At 43.2% G+C, this 19,551-nt stretch overlaps 1 protein-coding gene across 1 annotated transcript; it reads left to right on the top strand.

Moving 5' to 3' along the window:
• Positions 1–13,381: 13,381 nt before the first annotated feature.
• LOC120445303 (protein crossbronx-like) lies at positions 13,382–14,473 on the top strand. The gene has a single exon (XM_039625612.1). It carries the CDS (start codon positions 13,565–13,567, stop codon positions 14,363–14,365), a length of 801 nt encoding a protein of 266 aa, XP_039481546.1. The 5' UTR covers positions 13,382–13,564; the 3' UTR covers positions 14,366–14,473.
• Positions 14,474–19,551: the final 5,078 nt, after the last annotated feature.

Genomic DNA, 19,551 nt, shown 5'->3' on the forward strand with positions numbered 1-19,551 from the left:
GTTTTCAGCTTAATATGCAATTTGCATAATACATATACATGTACATATACACCATTCACTGGATTAACGCAAGAATCGCCCTTGACAATTTTCGCATCAGCGTTGACATGTGGTTCCCAATGGTGCAGCGAGTCACGAGTGACATTTCGTGACAGGATGTTGGTCCTTGGACATCCTGTGGGTGGCCTCAATAGGACATGCGACATTTAATTGCATACTCAAATAAACAAATTTTCAATTCTTTGGCCTTCTTTAGCTTCTGGTGGGCCAGTTTACTTTTTATACAATAATGTATTAATTTATGGCTGCTTACTTTGACATTTCAAAATCCTTCTCTTCTCTATTTTTTCTTTTCTTAATTTAGCAAATGCCACAGCATTTGAAGTACTTAAGAAAACTAATGATGCTCAGCTATAATTGTTGCTAATAGACTTTGCAATGATTACTCCAGACACTGGAAATCTTTTTATCAACGCAAAGCAGGTTGCCACGCACACCACCTAAGCCATCCTTACTTGGCCACTCACTTTAATTACCGCCACGTGGCTTAACAAATATTATACTGTGAGGGTTAAAATGCAAATACCTCATAGTGTTCATCATCCGCGGCTCGTGTCACCGGAGATGTTGGCTGTAAAGTACGGCCAATTTGCAGTTACGAGCCCATGAAACTGACTCCTGCCCCATTTCATTAGGTATAATAACGAAACCTTCTCCAAGTCAAACTATCTTCTCCACCCAAAAGAGCGAAGCGCCCGCTGGCAGCGAATTAAGCGAAATTAGGAAGGGGGTTCATTAAATGGGTTTAGCAAATATTACGCACATCACACTGCCGAGCACATGCAGCAGCAACTCCATCCATCCATCCATCCATCCGTCCATCCATCCACCTCCTCCACATTTGGCCAACTGTGAACGGGTCCTGGGACTGACATTATTCATATTTCATGGCCCCAACGGCGGCTGCTGACTACGACACAAAAAGCGAGCAGAGAGAACTCAAGTTGCCAAGTACAACAATTATGGTTTCGCTCTATTTGCCCCGCACAAGCAGTCGGTTTTAGATGGTTAGATGGTTCCATGGGGGTATTATGTAGCCAGGATATGGGGCTTTTGGTTGCACATCCCCCTTCTCTAATAGGTAGAGGTAGAGGTAGAGGTAGAGGTAGAGGTAGAGGTGTGCTTGTGCTAGCGATTAGCCTGACGTGTGCATAAAAGCCAGCCGCCTGACATTATAATGCCTTTAGTTTTTATACCCAGTGGTTCGCTTCGGTTCGTTTCGGTTGTATTATGGCAAGACCTTTGCCAACATGCACAATTCTTGCATATTTATGCACTTTTAATTGTGTGTTTGTTTGCGCGCGTTTGTGTGCTAATTATTGTCAGTTAGCTGGCCCATATGCATTTTAATTAGTGGGTGATGGTGGGCTACGTAGCTCCAAGTAGCTCCAAGTATATGCCGTGCTAATGCCAACACTGATTTTCGCTTGTATAAAAACATAATCTTAATGTATTAATATTGAAAAATAGGATGAGCATACAGAAGTAAAAATTGGTATTTGATCTGATTGATGAAGCTAGCATTGCCAAAATTGGGCATCAAACTTGAGGTTACACAAAATGTAAATATTAAGAGTTCCCTCAATTAAAGAAAAAGGCGAAATAAATAAGTTTTGTGCACACTTGACAATAAACGAAACTGCTGTGATGCTAGAGGTTAGTTAAGTAAAAATAACCATAATAAAATCGAATAACTGTGCACAACAACTAACATTTAATTGAAAGTCGATGAAATATTTCAAAATTCCTTTCTAATCACAACAGTCAGTAATTCGCTTTAGCTTTAAATACTAACTTTTGATTGGCCCCCCAAAGCCGAATATATAACCAATATACATATACACGCACAAATGCTATTCGGTTTGCCTTTGCTTTCCAATTTGCAGACACATATCAGAAACGCATATTGAAATGCAATATACAAAATGTAACTAAAATGTTTTGAAAGACAGCCAAAAACACAAAAAGCAAGGGGAGCAGGCAAAGGAAGTGGAGGCAACGGCTATTTCATCGTCTAAATGGAGTGCAACTGGGTGAATCTGAATCGGAATCGGAATCGAGCTGGGCTCCATGCCATCCATTTGTTAAGTGCAAGTTCAATAGCATTAAGGGTGCAACACAAATAACCATAAATTCGGGAAAGCTGCAAATTTGCATATTTTTGTCAGACACCCACGTCCCTCCCCACGCCCCTGATTGGTAAGCAAAAAAAAAAAAAAAAAAGGAGAAAATGTGTATAAAAATTGAGTTCTTTACCCCACACCACACACACACAGGGCAGCTGGAGTGGCAGTTTTGTTTGCCAATGCCATTTTCAAATAGATTACGTATGCGCCCGGTGGTACGTACTACGTACTTCGTTCAATGCTCTTTTTCGTGTGATTTATTGGGGCGCCTCGATGTCCACACGACCAGTCGGCCAGTCAAGGAATTCCTAGCCGACTTCCTTAAGTTATTTCAATATTTACACTGCTGTAACATATGGCCAAATGGATGGGCGGGGGGCGGTGCGATAAATTGCCAGCCCAACCGCAATGATTTACTGCCCCAGTCCGTCCAAATGTGTATGTGTATATATTTATATATATAGTCGTATAAGTATACAATGTAAACGCACCTTTGTGTGCGCCAAATGATCCTATGTTTCTATTTTCTACTCAAAACCGCATTTATATTTATTACTTTGGCATAAATCTTGTCGCATTTTCACATTTGTGTCGAATTTGTCGAGTTCGCAGGTGCTTATATATTCACATAAGAGCGAACATGGAATATCCAACGATATCCCCTTGTAGCTATTGGCACGTCCACAGTTTTCGCCATTCTTGCTGCCGTTGAAATAGGTGAACAATAAACTGACCCCCAAGTTCAGGTCAATGTTCAACTAACGCCTGCACCTGATGTGAGTTTTCCGAGTTTCCCTCAGTTTTTCCTATGTGTTTTCTTCATGGGGAAAGTGCGAAATATATGGCGTGTGCTTGCTTCGTTATTGTACACGAAATGAAGTGTACATAATTTGGCAGCACACATTGAGTTGCATAAATTTAGTACGGTGTCCCAATAAAACCATTCTAGATGTCAAACACAAAGAGGGAGTTCGGAATTTTTCGATGCCAGTGAAGCCAGAAGGTCAATGGGAGTGTGGGCAAATGGACTAGGAGCTCTAAATATGTCTGTAATTGTTTTCTTTATGGCTGCAATAACTGACCAGTATTAAATTCCATTCCCCTAATAAATTTCATAGTAAAATATCTATCTCAGGTCGTTTCGTTCATGACTAAATTAAAGGCATCAATAAATTATCATTCATTTCTCACACCTTTAATCCAAATTCATTTACCGCATCGTACACGTAACTCTATTATTTATTTATTATTATTATGTAGCGAGGCACAAAGTAATCAAACTATAATTTAGCTAGCTCACCTGTAAAATCACAAACACTCTGCTAAACACTTTGCCATCATCATGGCTCTTTAATAAACTATTTCTACTATCTAATAAAGCAAATGAAATACAATTTGCATTTAATTGCTCGACATGTGCAGTGTGAAATTTTTGACCATAATTTTAAATCAACTGCCAGTCAAATTGTCAAAATATTTGTACAAAAAGTGTTGGCCAAAGTGTCACAGCCAGGAAAAAATGAAAGCTATTCCAATTCTGGCTATGACACGGCAGTCAAATATGTAAATTTGCCTAACATTCTGGAACCGGTGGGATATTTTTGGAGGATCCAGACTTTTGTGGAGTCGAGTGTGGAAAAATGGAAAATTGATGGACAAATTGATTATGTCGTGCTTTGGCAGTTTCTGCAACCAATAATGCATGTTAGGCAAACAATTGCAGATATTAGCCCCATTAACTGCCCGCCTGGAAGTTTGTCTCAAAATGGAAAATAGAAATCAATTAGGTCGCTGCGTCAGAGGAACTCATAAAGGCATTGGCAAAACATAGGGCCAAGTGAAAATTGTGTCAACCGAAGTCTAGGAAAATTGCCTTGGAACCTTCAAGGGTGCGGCATTATCGCAAAAGGGCAGAGGAACTCGTTCGGTTCGTTGGCTCTGCTCAAAAATAACAAACTTATTGTTTAGATTTTGCCAATGACAGTTTTCCCTGGCCTTTTGTGTGCATCGAAGTAAAAGTAAAGCATAACACACAGGCGGGCGCACCAGCCACAAAATACGACCTCCACATCCAGCTCCACATCCAGCTCCATGCACATGGCAACTGGCAACTGGCAGCACTGGGTGCTCCCAGATCCAAATCCCAGTACTCCTCGACTCCGCCCGTTCGAAATCCCTGCATAAATGTGGCTAAAATGTAATGCAAACAATTGAAAACTGTCAATGCGGGTGGCCAAAGAAAATAAGTTTCAGCTGCCTAAGCGGCACCAGCAGCCAAACTAAAGAGAATCACTTTTCTAACAGAAAATTTAACTAAAAGAATTATATACAAATCAACTTAAATAATTTATTTTCAGTTGCCAACACTTTCGTTATATTTTATAAAATGCTTTTGGATTCACTAATGTGAAACATTTCCATTTTATTTAGCTATTCCACCGAAATGGAGGTAGTAACGTTAGAACTCACTTAACTTGTTGGACACCCACAGGCACGCCTCTTGGCCGCCCAGCGCCCACAGCTCCAGCCACGACCCCAAACCACGCCCACATCCCGAGTGGAGCGTCAGTCAAACACACCCTCACAGACTCTAATTTGATCAGACTCAATTCAGGAGTGCCTGGGGTAGTGACTCCTTGGCAGTGACATGGCATACCTTTTGGTATTCCGCTTATTCGCTTATTCGCTTATTCCGTCACTTTGTTATTAACTGCGATGCCCTTTTATTTCTTTCACTTCTTGCATTTCAACCCCACACTCGAAGAAAAAAAGGATACTGAGGGGGAAAGGGAGAATATAATTCAGCTTCAGATGCGAGGAAAAACCTGTCACTGCGACTCCGCGACAGATGACAGGATGGATTCCGCGTGTCTTTGGTGGCTGCCACAAATAAACTAATCTAATGGCACTTTGCATTTTATTGCGAATTAGATTTGATTTGTCGGTTACGCGTGCAAAGTTTTCAGCTCGACACGGAGCGGGAATTAGAAAAAACCATTGGCACTTCAACTTGTTGTGGCTGCTCCACCAGCCATGCCGCATCTATAGTAGATGGAGTTTTTTGGTCCAGTTGCTGTCACCGCAACCGAAAGACTTCCACTTGATATAGCATAGCACACTGTGCGAACTTTTTGGCCACAAACGGTCGGTCGGTTTGGTTCAGTTTAGTTCTGGCCCTGTTAGATAACTAAATCGAGCTGTCGCATAATGGCACACATTCCCACTTTCGGGGCCAAGCCTTCATCATCAATGCCTCAAATGGAATAATTTTAATTGTTCTTGCAATTGCGCCAACAAGAGCTAACGAATTGCCAGCGCTGCCCACAACATCCGCTTTGGCTTTTCGACGGGCCAGCATTTGGCTTCTGGTCAGCACTTCGCTGCGCTTCAACAATTTTAATTGTAACTTTTGCTGCCAACTGCAGCAAACAGCTAGTAAACAGATAGTAAACAGCATCGCTCAATGCGGCCTCAGCTGGAGTTTTGTCAGCCAGAGATTTCAGCAAATATTTGCCTTAGTTTTTACTCTTAAAGGTGATAAATGAGGTAAGTTTATTTTATTGTTGACAAGTAGTAAACCAGTATAACTCAGTAAATATTAAATTTAATACATCTTAAGAGATAGATATGTTAAAGATCAGAATAACTGCCACTAACAGCTGAGTTTAAGTACTGCACTCTTTTCCCAAAAACTATATGCTTTTATCTGCACACACTTAAGACAATTTCAACACAGGAGAAGCATTTCTATTCTTTCTATTCCCATGGTCATGTGCTCCCATGTTTCCCCCTCGTATTGTGGCCTTTAGCTTGGACCATTTTATGAGGCTGACCATCAACACGGACATTTATCGAATGACACATTTTTTCCTGCCGCTCCTGCTTCTCGGGCTTCTCTTCTGCTGCCCCAGCAGATCGGCAAATTTGCGGCTTTGCTTTCTTGTGTCAATTATTTAGCTGCTTTTTCCGCTGCTCTTGTGGCCCCAACTGATTTTAATTGAACCTCATATACAAAGCAGGGCCACTGCAGATCCCAAGTGCGGCCTTAACTTGGCCCGTTCGCGATGCTACTGAACCCGGTGGAGCTGCGCTGCAATGGTCCGTTGGCGATGTCGATGTCGATGCCGTTGCTATCAGGCACTTTTATCGCCAGCCACATCTGCACCAAATAAAATAATTGAACGTTTTGCGATAAGCATCATCCAGCAACTTCAGCTCAGCTCAGCGCTGCTCCGCTTAAAGAAGCGGTTTAAACGAGGCAGCAGCATCTTGGCCAAGTTGTGGCTGCGACTCCTGGCTGGATTCGTGTACAGCAAATGTCATGTTTACAGACCGCACTCAGCCGATTTGTGTCAAAGTTGAGTTTAGTATCTATAAAATTATATAATACACTTCCTGATTTCATCGTATTTTTTTTGTTTTGTACGTCTTTACCTCTTTCTCGGCTTAATGCCTACTTCTTTTCTGTGCTATGAGAAATCTAGTTCAGTGTCCGCAGGTTTGCCCACTGTGTGTTTTTACAAGCCAAGTGGCATTGTTTGGTTTTGGCCCTATGCTGCGACTGGATTTGACTGCACCCCAGGCCTTGGCCATTGTTGAACTTGTTAGGCGAGTTGCAGTTGGCCCACGGTCGCCATAAGGTGGCATAAGCCACAAAGCAGAGTTCATGGTCCAGGAATTCCATGTAGCGTTTAGTGCCCGCTAGTTCCCAGATCAAGTTGCGATCATTTAAGTTAATTAAATGCCAATGCAGATTTAAGATTAAAACGTAAAATAATAATATTAATATTATAATAAATACAAAGGTATTTTCACTAACTTTTAAATGACATAAAATGAGCCCCTCAACTGATGGATATGGGCGGTCTTCTCTCGGTTTCCCAACGATGTGCCGATAAATGCTACGCAGTTAATAAATAACTGCCCGGGGTGCAGAACACGAAAATCCGGCAGGCAGTGTGCTTGAGTTGTCTTGGCCCTTTTTCCGCGGATTTTGATTAACTGTCGTCAGGGCGGAGAGAGAGAACCACGGCACGAGCTCCTCGGCCTGATGCCGCCTCGGCTGCTGCAAATTACTTATGCATTATTATAGCTTTGATTTTCGGCTTACGGTGGCTGGTGGCAGATATATCTGAATACATACATCTGAGTACATACATATGTACTATTATGCCAACCAATCCCGAGGACTTGGGCGCACGCTCGTTTATCTTGATGCGGACGCATGCACTCCACTCCATCCCATCCATTCCATCCATCTGCTGATGCTGCTGGTCAGGCTTGAGTAGCGATTTTTCAACAGCGGCGCGTTATGCTGTCTTCATTGTGGCATTATCTCGGCTCCTCCTCTGGCTTTGTTTCCTTCTTAATCCCCGTTTCTGTTGTATTTTTGCGATTTTATTCAGTTTTTTTTTTGGGTGCATCCGTCAGCGGAGTTGCAACTGATAAGGAAACGCTGCGAAGCTGCTACCATTTTTGCATTGTACGCTAAAATATTTCTCATGTAAGGGCCCCGCGACCAGGAGACTCTGATTTGGCCATCCGATGGGATGCCGCTCCTCGGATGCCCCCCTTTTTTTTTGTTATTTTTTTGTATTTTCTCCAGCGAGCATTAAGGCAGCACCAAAGGGTAGATCTGCACAACTGATAACATTACGTATACGCCGGGGCTGTGGGGCTGTCTTCCTGTATTTGTATTTACCTTTCAGTCGCTGCCGCTGCCTGTGAATTATTTTTGACAACTCTCTGGTCATCGATTAAGCAGCTTAAGGCTTATCAGCCACTCGGCTGTCGGCTGTCGACCGCTTCCCAAAAAAGGGGAGCAATCGAAGAGATACTTTGGGTGACTGACCCCGTGCATAAACCTAAGCTGTTTGTAAATAAGGTCTGAAACGTTCACAAAGTAAACATCATCGATTTATGGGCTAGTTGTAAAATATATAAATAAATTCACAGCTTTGAATAACCAAACCAAAAGTTTTAAAGTAAAATTTGCACAGTTTTACTACTACTACTAATTCTTATGTCGGCTTAAGCAACTCATTAAAAAGAGGACACAAATTACAAGAGTCGTAACCTTTTAAGTAAGCACCATTCTTCGATTGGCAGCTGCATGGGCCGAACTTCAAAGATCAGAATCAATTAATATAAGATTCTTTGTACCGCTTTTTGCTCCACTCTGACCACAAATGCCAAGTTCAAATGGATTGGCCCGGAGATATATGTACAGAATGGAGCTCCCAGCTAAACGATTTATTAATGCAAACTGTCTATCGCCGTTGATGCGGTTGTGGTTTGATTCGCTTTTTGTTTGTTTAATTGAAATGAATTCATTAGGCCTTTGATTTGCCTTGCAAATTGCACAGATGGATCACTGAGCTGTAGCTGGAGCTGGGTTAGTATGAAGTTTCAAGCTCGAAGCTTGAGCGGCACAGACTGCTCCTTTTTGCTGGTCTTACCTTTGGCGTTTCGTCTTTTGGCCCGGCTAATGGTTAATGGTAAATGGTAAATGGTAAATGGCTAACGGGTGATGGGGTGATGGGGTGATGGGGCGATGGGTGACGGGGCGCACATCAAAGAGCGGCCAGCTACCAACGTCATGGTCGCTCTGCAATAATTTAAAGCGAATTAAATATACGAAAATTAACTACAGCAACAGTTGCTCCAATTTCAATTCCCATTCCCCATACCCCATACCCCATACCTCACTCCCCATCCAATTCCCATTTGCAACAGTCGCAACTGTTGCACGTTTTGCATGTCAGGAAAATTGCTTCATTTGCGTCCGCGCGAATGTCAACAAGGAACATGATAAAGCGAGCGGACATAATGAGAGTGACTGACTTGGAGGGCTTCAGTTGGAGGTTCGAGTTGGCTGGTCAAAGGGCTGACTGTGCAGCCAACAAGGCTAACGAAAATGGGGGAAAAAACACCCAAAAGCCAGTGGGGAGTTTTCTGAAAATTTTAATTATTTCCCGAGGCAGTTGAAAAAGTCTGCAACGCTAGGTTAATGGATTATTAGACACCCTAGACTTAGACAGGCTCACGTGTTTATCCATTAATCCATTGATGAATTAAAAATTATTAAAAATCTAATTTTAATTTTAAAATAATGGACAAATACTTTTGATAAAAAAAAAGGCTGTATCTACCACTTAAGACTTCTCTACTCTGTAGCTTAAATATGATTACAACTGAAGGTATTTCAAAGTTCTAAACGGCGAAAGCACTTCTGGCCCATATGCCAGGTTTTATGGTTCCAATTCCTGGCCACAAAACTTTTCAATTTTCCCGCAACAACAATGGACTTACCAACGCGTTATGGCTACGTGCCTGCCCTGAAAACTTTTACCAAGAATTCAGGTCGTTCGGAGTATTAATACTTTGGCACCCATCGGCATTCCAAACCACCTAAGATGGAATGGCGCTTATGGGACGTGCTTATCGAGCAGATCGGCTGGCATTATGTCACTCAGCGAGTGATTGCCAGAAAGATTTCATAAGTGTGCTATGAAAATTGAATTTGCACTTGAGTTTCAGGCTTTGTACATATATACTTATTTGAGTCTGAAGTGGCCGAGCTAAATGCTTGGCCAAAAGACTGCCGATTGCCGATGCAGGGCAATTATGCAATTGTTTGTGGGCAAATAAAATCATGCCCAAGTATTTGGGGGAAAACTCTCCGGAGAAGCTAGTGGGTTCTGGCGGACTAAAAACTCCAAATCGATATGCAAATAAACGAATGAGGCGTACACACAAATCGCAAAAACGAGCTGACTTGCCACGCCCCCCCTACCGCCTCTTCCTTGGCCAGGAGATAAAAAAAGGAAACAAATAAGCAAAAAAAAAAGAAGTTCTGACCAAATTCGTCGGGCAGATATTCCAACTGCGATTCGTTTGGATGGCGACCATTCTCTCTGGTCTCTGGTGGTCCTCCGTGGGTATTTTGTTGTTCCAACTTGTGCTACTGCCACTACCAATGCCACTGCCACTACTGCCACTGCTACTGCTTTTGCAGCAATTGCTATTGCTACCAATTGTGCATGCAATTTATTTTTAAAGAAATAATTGCTTTGCCGCATGTTGGCCAGCTCGGCTCAGCATCGTTTGAGCTGCCTGCGATTATGCAAATATTAGTAGACCGTCGTTGTTTTTGCTCCTTTCGGTCGGCATTCCTATATAATAATAAAGAACGGCAAGTGAAAGAGTGGCCGGTGTTTGCATATAATCTAATTTGAATTTGAATAAGCCACACACAGAGTGCCACATCCCGGAGTCTGGGATTGAATTTAACCAATAACCTCGCCTGATTCCCTCATTCCTCCACCCGGATACTTTTCGCATAAATCAATATTGCCTGAAAATGATTCACATTTCCACACATTGGCATTGCATTGGCTTTAAGTTGGCCACTATTTATGACACTGCCCGAAAGTATGCCACAACCACCTATAAAGATTAGTTGCATGCTCATAATTCATAGTGCAACACCAATAGTTTCCATCCTTCTGATTCAAAAGGTTCTCTATGGCTTCAGGAAGTCAAGTATGAGAAATTGAAATGGATCGTTTTAGCTGGTTATGGGATGAGTTTGCTAGTTGCAACAAAGATACTTTGTTTCTAAAAACAAGAAGCATTAATACTTTAAAAAAGCCATCTCAGGTGAGTATTAAAGGGGCTAATCAAACGGGCAAGTGCAATTTATTTCCCTTTTTCCACCATATTTCTGTGAAGCACACTCCGGTGCTTTCCCCATATATAACTGATTGATAGCAATCACCGAATCTGGAATACGAGCCCATTTCATTTGAGTACAGTTCGCGGAAATCCCCTTCCATTGCAGAAAGACTAAATATTTGCGGCCAACCCGCAACTTTCAGCAAGAACTTTAAAACACGCCAATTCGTTTATTTTATTCGACTTTGATGCCATTTGTGTTTTTTTCTTCTTCGCTTGGTTTTTATTTTGTTTTTTGGCTCTTTGGGCATGGTATGGGTATGGTATGGGCTGTTCGCGTTGGTTAATGAAAGTGCCAGTAAATGAAATTGGCCAACGCGTTATCCGCCAACTCCTCCAAAGTGGCCGCATGTGGGCCCCGCAAGAGTTTATCTTATAAAACAACAACAGGCACTTAAGTGTTATATGCCACCGTATTACAAATGCCGGACCTCAAAATCGGGCTGCGATGCTGATGTTTCCCTGGGTCGACGGTGTGTTTTTTCGATCCCGAAAGGCAACGCAGCATAAAATGAAGAAAGCTGATAAGAAGGACAGCCAGCAAGGCGGAGAAATTGCTGCCCGCATATGAGAGTTTGAAGAAGAGCTGGGATGAAAACACAAATTGAATGCTGGACTCGTGTGGCCGGAGTGGTCGAAGGGTCCAGGTGACAGGTATCCAGTGGTATCCCAATCCCAGTCCACATCCCCCACAGGTGCCATCCGCGGAATCGGGCCACATATTAGCAATTGCCTGGGGCCAAACCATATCACATGAGTTGCATACACCTGGAGAAATGTATTCTGTTAGTATTTTCACATATAGTTGACCAAGTATGTATAAATAACTCTTACATTGTTAGGCTACGAAAAGATTAAGGCACCCCTCCCACAACAAATTTGAAGAGAAAACAGTACTACAGTTCGTATACACATACAACATACTTGTATATAAATATTAACTTTGTTTTTCTCCGGGTGCCGCCCTGAGGTATTGTAGGTGAAAATGAGCTGGCCGCGAATCCCTTTCCACGGCTGGGTGTTGCACCCATGTCAGGGCACTCAGACAACTGGCGTTAACCACCAGGTCGGATCGAGTCGCATTCGAAGTGGAAGAAATAAAGAAAGTCTCGCCTTTGCGGAGTCGCAAATCATAACGTATCATATCGCCTCGTATCGCGGTATAATTTTAATGAGTTGCAGCACCGCAACACCAACTTTGATTTCCGTTCATTACTTTTGGCAATTCCCTTATCTTTTGCACGTTTATTCATTCGTTTCATTCCCTTTTTTTTTTTGCTGGGCTGAACTTATCAAGGAAGTGTTATTGTCTGTCTGTCGCTGTCAGTGCGTGTTTTGGATATGTTTGCCAAAATAAATACATTTTTGAAGAAAATCATAAAGAATAAAGTTTTAAGTTCGAAAATCGAAGAACCCTATACTCTTTCAGGAATTTTGCATTCTTTTTTGCCTAACGTTTGTATAAATCAAAAGCATGTGCAGTTTAGTAATAAATACGTTAGTAACTGTTCGATTTACTGCATTAAAAAATGGAAACACCCTCTGCTAGGGCAACACATCACCCTCAAAAAGTGTCAAAAATATCAAAAGCCACTTCTCCTCTTTCCAAAGAACAATTTCTCGAGGAGGAAAGGTGAACGTGGCCAATTAGCAACTGCGCCCATCGGCATCGTCATCGGCATGCAAACATCTCGCCTGTTTGACCAGTTGCGAGTTGGCTTAGTCGTGCCACAGCCACTTCCGTCACATAATAAATTCATAACAAATCACACGGACGCAGAGCCAGAGCCAAAACACCAGTCCACAGTCCGCAGTCCACATGGCCGTGGTACATGCGACATTATAATGCCACATTATGTTGCCAGTGCGTGAAAGAACCGTACATCAGAGCATCATGGCGACAATAAATCAAATATCCGCACTCACACATGCGATGTTGGTCTAAGCCCCGTCTCCTGGTCCACTCCAGGTTCCCAGTTCTCCAGCTCTGCAAATCCCCAACTCCCCAAGGCTGCGGGCATGGTTTTTGCGTGTATCTGGTATTCGCAAAATTATTACACTTGACATGATTGAATACGCCGCTGAGTACCAGTTCCAGATATACACAGTTCCAGTCCCATAGCTGCCCATCTGCTGGCTGGTGATTCCCGCCTCCCTCCTCTTCCTTTATAGTGTGTAGTTGTGACTGGACATACACAGCTTTTTGAGGTTTCTGCGGAAAATTCCCGTTTCCAGGTCCAATATGCTGTTTTGCAGTAAGTTGACATGCCGCATAAATGTGAGTATATGTACTCACATAGTTCGAATAAAAATACACTGACCGCAGTCATAAAATAATAAAGTTGGTTACTTGTCATTGGCTATTTTCAATTCAGTTTTTGATTTGCATATGCAAAATATTTTAGTTTGTTATCATAAATTCTCTTTGTTTTATACAACAAATTTTACATAGATTTCTACGTTAAGCTTGGTGTCGTTTTCAAAGAATTTCCCATCAAAAAAATGTAACATTTTCTTTTTATTCCAGCTCTTGGCCTTTACACACCCAAACCTGCCGCAGGATTCCACGAGCTCTTCCAAATTTTGAGTTCACACAACTTAAATATTTGGCAGAGCTTTAGAAACCAAACCGTGCGATCACCATGTGGTATTCTACGGTAAGCAACCCAAGGATAGCGCTCATCAAACAGGGATACCACATCCTGGCCGAGTACAATCTGGTGAAGGAGGAGCTGAAGAACATCTATGCCATTCCTAGTTACGCCTGTGCATTGCACTGGTTCGGCGTGATCTTTGTGCACAGTGGAATCTATGCGGGCAGCGTGTTTCGCTTCTCCATTCTGCTCCCGGATAATTTTCCGGAGGATGCCAGCCTCCTCACCGTAGTCTTCTCTACAGTGATCCTACATCCGCACATCTGTCCGCAGAATAGGACCCTCGATCTGGCGCACTTCCTGAAGGAGTGGCGCAAGGATCAGCACCACATCTGGCATGTGCTCCGGTATATCCAGGCTATTTTCGCCGATCCAGAGGGCAGTATTTGCACCGGACAAGCCGCTTCGGGGGACCTTGTGGTCATGGATGAGGTCAGCAACATGGAGGCCTTGAATATGTTGGCCAAAAGCCGACCTGAGTACATTAAACGAGTCCAGGAGCAAGCAATCGCCTCGAGAAATCATATCTACGACCGACCACTGACGGATGATCCGCACTACATCATTGTGGAGCCCTATTGTGCGGAACGGCATCTGAAGTTCGTGGACCAACTGAAGAGTCCCTGCTGGAAGGAGGCCACCTCCATGGACTGCTCCCAGCCGTCGGAGTACCTGGGACACATCGATTCCTCCAGGCAGCTGGACGAGGAGGAGGCCAATCAGTTGGAGAAACTACATCGCACGAGGATTGTGGAATCGCATCGTGATGAGGCCGTTGATTCTCTGTAGTTGAATGGAGAAGCTACCATACACAAACCATAACATATATGTTTTCTGGTATTCATTAAAAAATTATTACTTTTTATTGAATTGTAATAAAGTTCAATCACAATTTTATCGGATTTTTATATTAAATTGCTATTTGATTCCAAAAGAATTGTTTTGTTTTGTAATAATTTCAAATAATTCCGTAACAACTTTAACAACCGTTTATGCAGTGTTAGTTATTAATTCAATATAGAAATAATTAAATTATACAAGCACATTTTCCGAAGTGAGCTATGAATGGCCATTCTCACTTTTCTAAAAAGTTGCAATTAAACACAATGGGTATTTGCATGAGTTGTCGTTAAAAAGTATGTGCTTGCAACAGCATTGTTCTCCGTTTAATTAAATGTTTTATTATAAAACAATGAGAGAAGCGATTTTTATAAGTGGTCACTTGTTTTGTTATATTTCAGAATTTGTAATTAAAATATTAAAGCGTCAAGTTCAATTTCTCCCAGTGAGTCACAAGCTTAGGTGTGTGGGTAACATGTGCAAGTACATGGCATCCCTGTTTCGCCACATTAGCGATGTTAATAATGTCATCTTTCAGGTGCAATAATCAAAATAATAATAATTATGACTCGTTGCGCACAGGCAGTTGGCAAAGTGAAATGCATTCCTGTTCTCCCGCTTTCAGCTCCCTTTCCTTTTTTGCGAGTGCATTTTTAGGCATTCGCCTGCATGCGATACAGCGGTGTTCAGGATAATAGCACTGCATTTTGACTTTCAATTTCTTAGGTAGCTTAGGCTCTGCTTTAAGCAAACCCTGTACTCTATATACTCCATCCCATTTGGTGTTCTGTTTTTACCCAGTAGTTTGAAGTATGTTCTATTTAAATGCCCGGTGCTGTGGCCAAAAGGCTGCCTTGGCATGCGTGCAACTGAGTTTCAAGGGAGACGGCGTCGTCAGTTGGCGCAAATATACAAAAGTGACAATCTGATTTATCACTGCACTTTGCCAGCAACATCGTCCGTGGCCATGCGAGCCGTCTTCCCACCCCGAGATCCTCCATCCAATGGCCAACTCTCTCTCCTTCGGCTGGCTCCCAAAATTGCTCATGAAATTATGGCCGTTAGTTGGTAGCCATATTTTAGGCCATTTCGCCAGCGGGCCTACTAAGTGGGCGACTATATCACCGTCACACACTGCATTTGAACTAATTGCCTGGGAAGCAAATCCTCTGCAAATCCCATTTCGCCATCTAGGGATAGTAAGAAATGAAAATTCGTGGGCGTTGCAATAGGATTGCACACTCATGTATACTTATATTACAAAAAAAAATTTTTTTTTTAGGATTTTGACTATCATTCATGACTTGAAGTCCATTCCGATATACTATCTTTGATATGCCTTAAAATATTTCATTAGTTTGAGTAAAGCAAATACTGTTATAATATCGTACTAGAAGCTACTTATGGCACAACAGCTGCTCATTATTGGTCAGTAATTTGTTTTAACAAATCTACACCGATTTTATCACCATCCCACCATACTGTCGAGTATCTAGAACCTATCCAGCCGTATAGTTCTGTGTAGAAATTAAGTCACGTCCAGCTGGGGGAACCGCCCAAAACCCATTCGATGGCTTTATTGAGTGGGCGTTATGCCAAAAATGAAGACATATTCGTAAGCTGAACACAGCAGATACTCTGTACAACGGCAGAACAGCAACGCAAACATTAACAATTAAGTTGTAATAAATTTAAGCTTCATCGCGTGGGCTGGAACTTGGAGCTTGGGCCAATGTTAATGGTCCAGCTTCAATTAAAAGGCCATAAAGAACCGTTGCCAGACTGGTGACAAAATATATATAAGTTTCCATTGTATTGAACTCCGTTTTGTCGGGGTTTTGTTGTTTTTGGCGGCCGCCGGTCGCCGTTCGACGTGGAATCGAGTGGAGTCGTCGTATCGGCTTGCCCCCCGCCGCTGCAGTTATCAGCGGCCATCAAAACAATTGCCACCATCGTGGCGGATGCGACAATGATCACCGGGTCGCAGTGGATCGGATCGCATCGGAATGGTCTGCTCTGGTGGATGGGTATATGCCGGGTGTTGTGGGTTGTGGGGTGTGGGGTTTGGGGTGTGGGGTGGTTTTGGGTTCGTTAGCTCCGCATTCGTTTGTCTGACAAGTTGGCGGGCTAACTAAACTAAAACGCCGCAGCCGCAGCCACAGCGTATTCAAGTTCAATTGCGCCAACAGGTAAGACGGGCGGACAAGATAGCCAGGCTGCACCGTACAGTGGGGCAAAGCGCAAGAAATAGGCTTAAATGATACTACTTCTTTGCACATAAGTTTGTGGCAATTTTACACTTAGTAGGATGCCTTCAAATAATACATATAAAAGTGAATGTATGTTTAGAATAGAATTCATATATCTGAGGTGTAAAAATATGTATTTATAAAAATAGATAAATAAATGCATCTATTATTTGCTACCACTTCCCACTGTGCAGCGCCAGTTGCCTCTTCCCTGCGGCCAGACAAGATTGAACTGCTGCGCGGATCTGCGGCCGCGTTTCGATTTCCTTGGAAAACCGCTAGAGACCGACCACCCCTAACCCCTCTGCTTGGCATTCCCCAAGTCCACCCAAGTCCACCTACCCACCTTCCGCAGCTCCAACTATCGAACTACCCAACTCCCCAGCTCGACAACTTTGCGTCTGAGACTGGCAAAGACACAGATTGGTATTTATATGCAAGTTCATGGCTCGGCCGAAGCGCGCACACACATCATCATCGATTATAATCGAAATGGGATTGTAAATCAAATCGCATTGAATGGTAGTGACTTTAAAATGGGCTTCATTATCGCCGGTGCCCCCAAACCGCGCGCTCACTTCCAGTCCCGCATCCTGGCCGCGGATTCAGATTCGGATTCGGAATCGGGCTTGAGTTTGTTGCCATTGTCGGCGTTCGCGGTGGCTGAAGTGACATTCAATGCCATAATTTATGAGTTTATCTTTTTCGCGCCGCCAAATCGTACGCTAAATGCTGTCTGCTTCGGCGCGGTTTTTGGTCTCAGTCGCAGTCGCAGTCTCAGTCTCAGTTTTCGATTCATGGACCATATTGCCGGGTTTTTGCTTTTGGATTGGGCAGAGGGGCATGGGCATGCAGATGGGTCTCTGGGCATGGGGACATATGCAAACCAATGGCAAACAAACGAAACGTGCATATTTTATGGCACTGCTATGGTCTGCAGTACTCGCGACTATGGGCTATATCGACAATATCCAAAGCCCAAGTTTCGGTCGTCGTCGATCGTTTAATGTCGAGCAATTAAAATTGGAGTTTTTCGTGTGGCAGCGCGCACAGTAGACCCTTGGTATTTGGTATGTGCTGTAGTTTATGAGTTATGGCCCTCGTTGTCGGCATGGCCCTGCATAGCTTTTTGTACTGTCAATTTCGCCGGTGCCATTAGATACGAGTTCGCAGACTTCAATATGTATTGCACTCCCAGCTGTTGGAGTGTTGCGGAAAATGCTGAATGGCATTTGCTTTTCGGCACCTTTAAGAAAAATTTAACGTTTTTTCTGCGAAATAAACTACATAGTTAATTTAGCTTTAGAATGCAACTACTTCCTACAGAGTTTTCTTATTTATAGTGTACTTTCGTAATGATATTTTATTGAATTCCTCTATATTACACAATAAAACAGCACCACATTTACGGAAACATTCCTTACGCTTTTATAGCCCCATTCCAATCCGGAATCCCCCATCAGGCAACATGAGGCACTAAGGCAACAGCCACAAACCAACATGATGCCCACTTCTTTTCAATTTCAACGCACTCGGTACTGTAGTATGGGGCACCACCAGAAGAATATGTAATCACGGCGGCTCCTAATTCTAAACCGTTTTTCATGGCCGAAATGCGAACCGGTTGGCCAAGTTTAGCTAATACATCATTACGCTGGTATGCTCCTCATGTTCCTCATCTTCCTGATGTTGCTGGTTGATGGTGGTGTTGCTAGTGTTGCTTGTGTTGCTTGTGTTGCTGGTGTTGCTGCTGGTGGGGATGGTGGTGTTGCTGTTGCACTCTCGTAATAATCAATTACGCGTCAGGCACGATCTTGGCTAAGAAGAGCGCGCGATCCTCGCATGCCTGGCCGCTCAATCATCATCATCAACCTGATCATCATCATTATCATCATCATCTGCTGATGATCACTCAGCTGATGACGATCGTGGAGAGCTATAAGCAATAAGCTCCCAACTCGGGCCATTTTCTCCAGCATTTTTCGGCCTGCATCTTGCAACTCTCATGCGCCAATAATAAATTACGAAACAAAACTTTAAGAACAGGTTCAATTACATTTAACAAGAGCGACGGCCGAACAGCTGATTTGTGGTCGGATTGCAAATTAAATAGATTTACGCTGGTAAAGTGTTGCTGATTGGGATAATCAACGCGCTCGCAGAAATGCACTTCTGCCGCTTGAATGCCGCCTCAATGCCGCTTGTTGCCGAGGCATTATTATGCCGTCGTGTTGCTGCTGCAGCTCTTGTTATTGCCATTTGCAACTAGTTCAGAACAACTTGGGTCGGACTGTTGCTGGTGGTTGCAGCCGCCTTGGTAATCCCAATTTTGTATTAAAATTTGCATGCTCGTTGACGTCCAGGCACAGCAACAGCAACAGCAACAGCAACAGCAACAGCGGTAGCAACAACAACATTGGCAACATGCAACACCATTATCAACACACATTGACACACTTTCCGTCGCGGTTGTTGTTGCATTTCCGGTGGTGTTGAAGTAAGCGTCCGGTTTTAATAAAATTGCTGACTCCGCTCAAGTGTTGCTGCCGGCTGATGCAGCAACAGCAACAGCAACAGCAACAGCAACAGCAGCAGCAGCAGCAGCCGCAGCAGCAGCAACACCATCAACGACATCAACATGTTGCCGCCGTAGCTGTTGCTACGTAGCCATGCTGATATCACCCGCAGCGTAAATCTTCTGGATTAATCCAATTTAACACTTTATGCTGCACTGCGCTTTGGCCGTGTTGCTGCTGCAGCAGCGGCGGCAGACGGCAAAGTTGCGGTAAGTAACATCAGCAGCAACAGCAGCGATATGCTTGTGGCCCTTTGCACAGTGAGAAAGCCATATGAAGAATAATATATTTACCAACCATTTTCAAAATA

This window comes from Drosophila santomea, chromosome 2R (assembly GCF_016746245.2).
Source record: "Drosophila santomea strain STO CAGO 1482 chromosome 2R, Prin_Dsan_1.1, whole genome shotgun sequence".
In the NCBI taxonomy this organism is placed as follows: Eukaryota; Metazoa; Arthropoda; class Insecta; order Diptera; family Drosophilidae; genus Drosophila; species Drosophila santomea.

Coding starts and splice junctions, on each gene's coding strand:
- LOC120445303 (XM_039625612.1), top strand. CDS start 13,565: ATGTGGTATTCTACGGTAAGCAACCCAAGGATAGCGCTCATCAAACAG.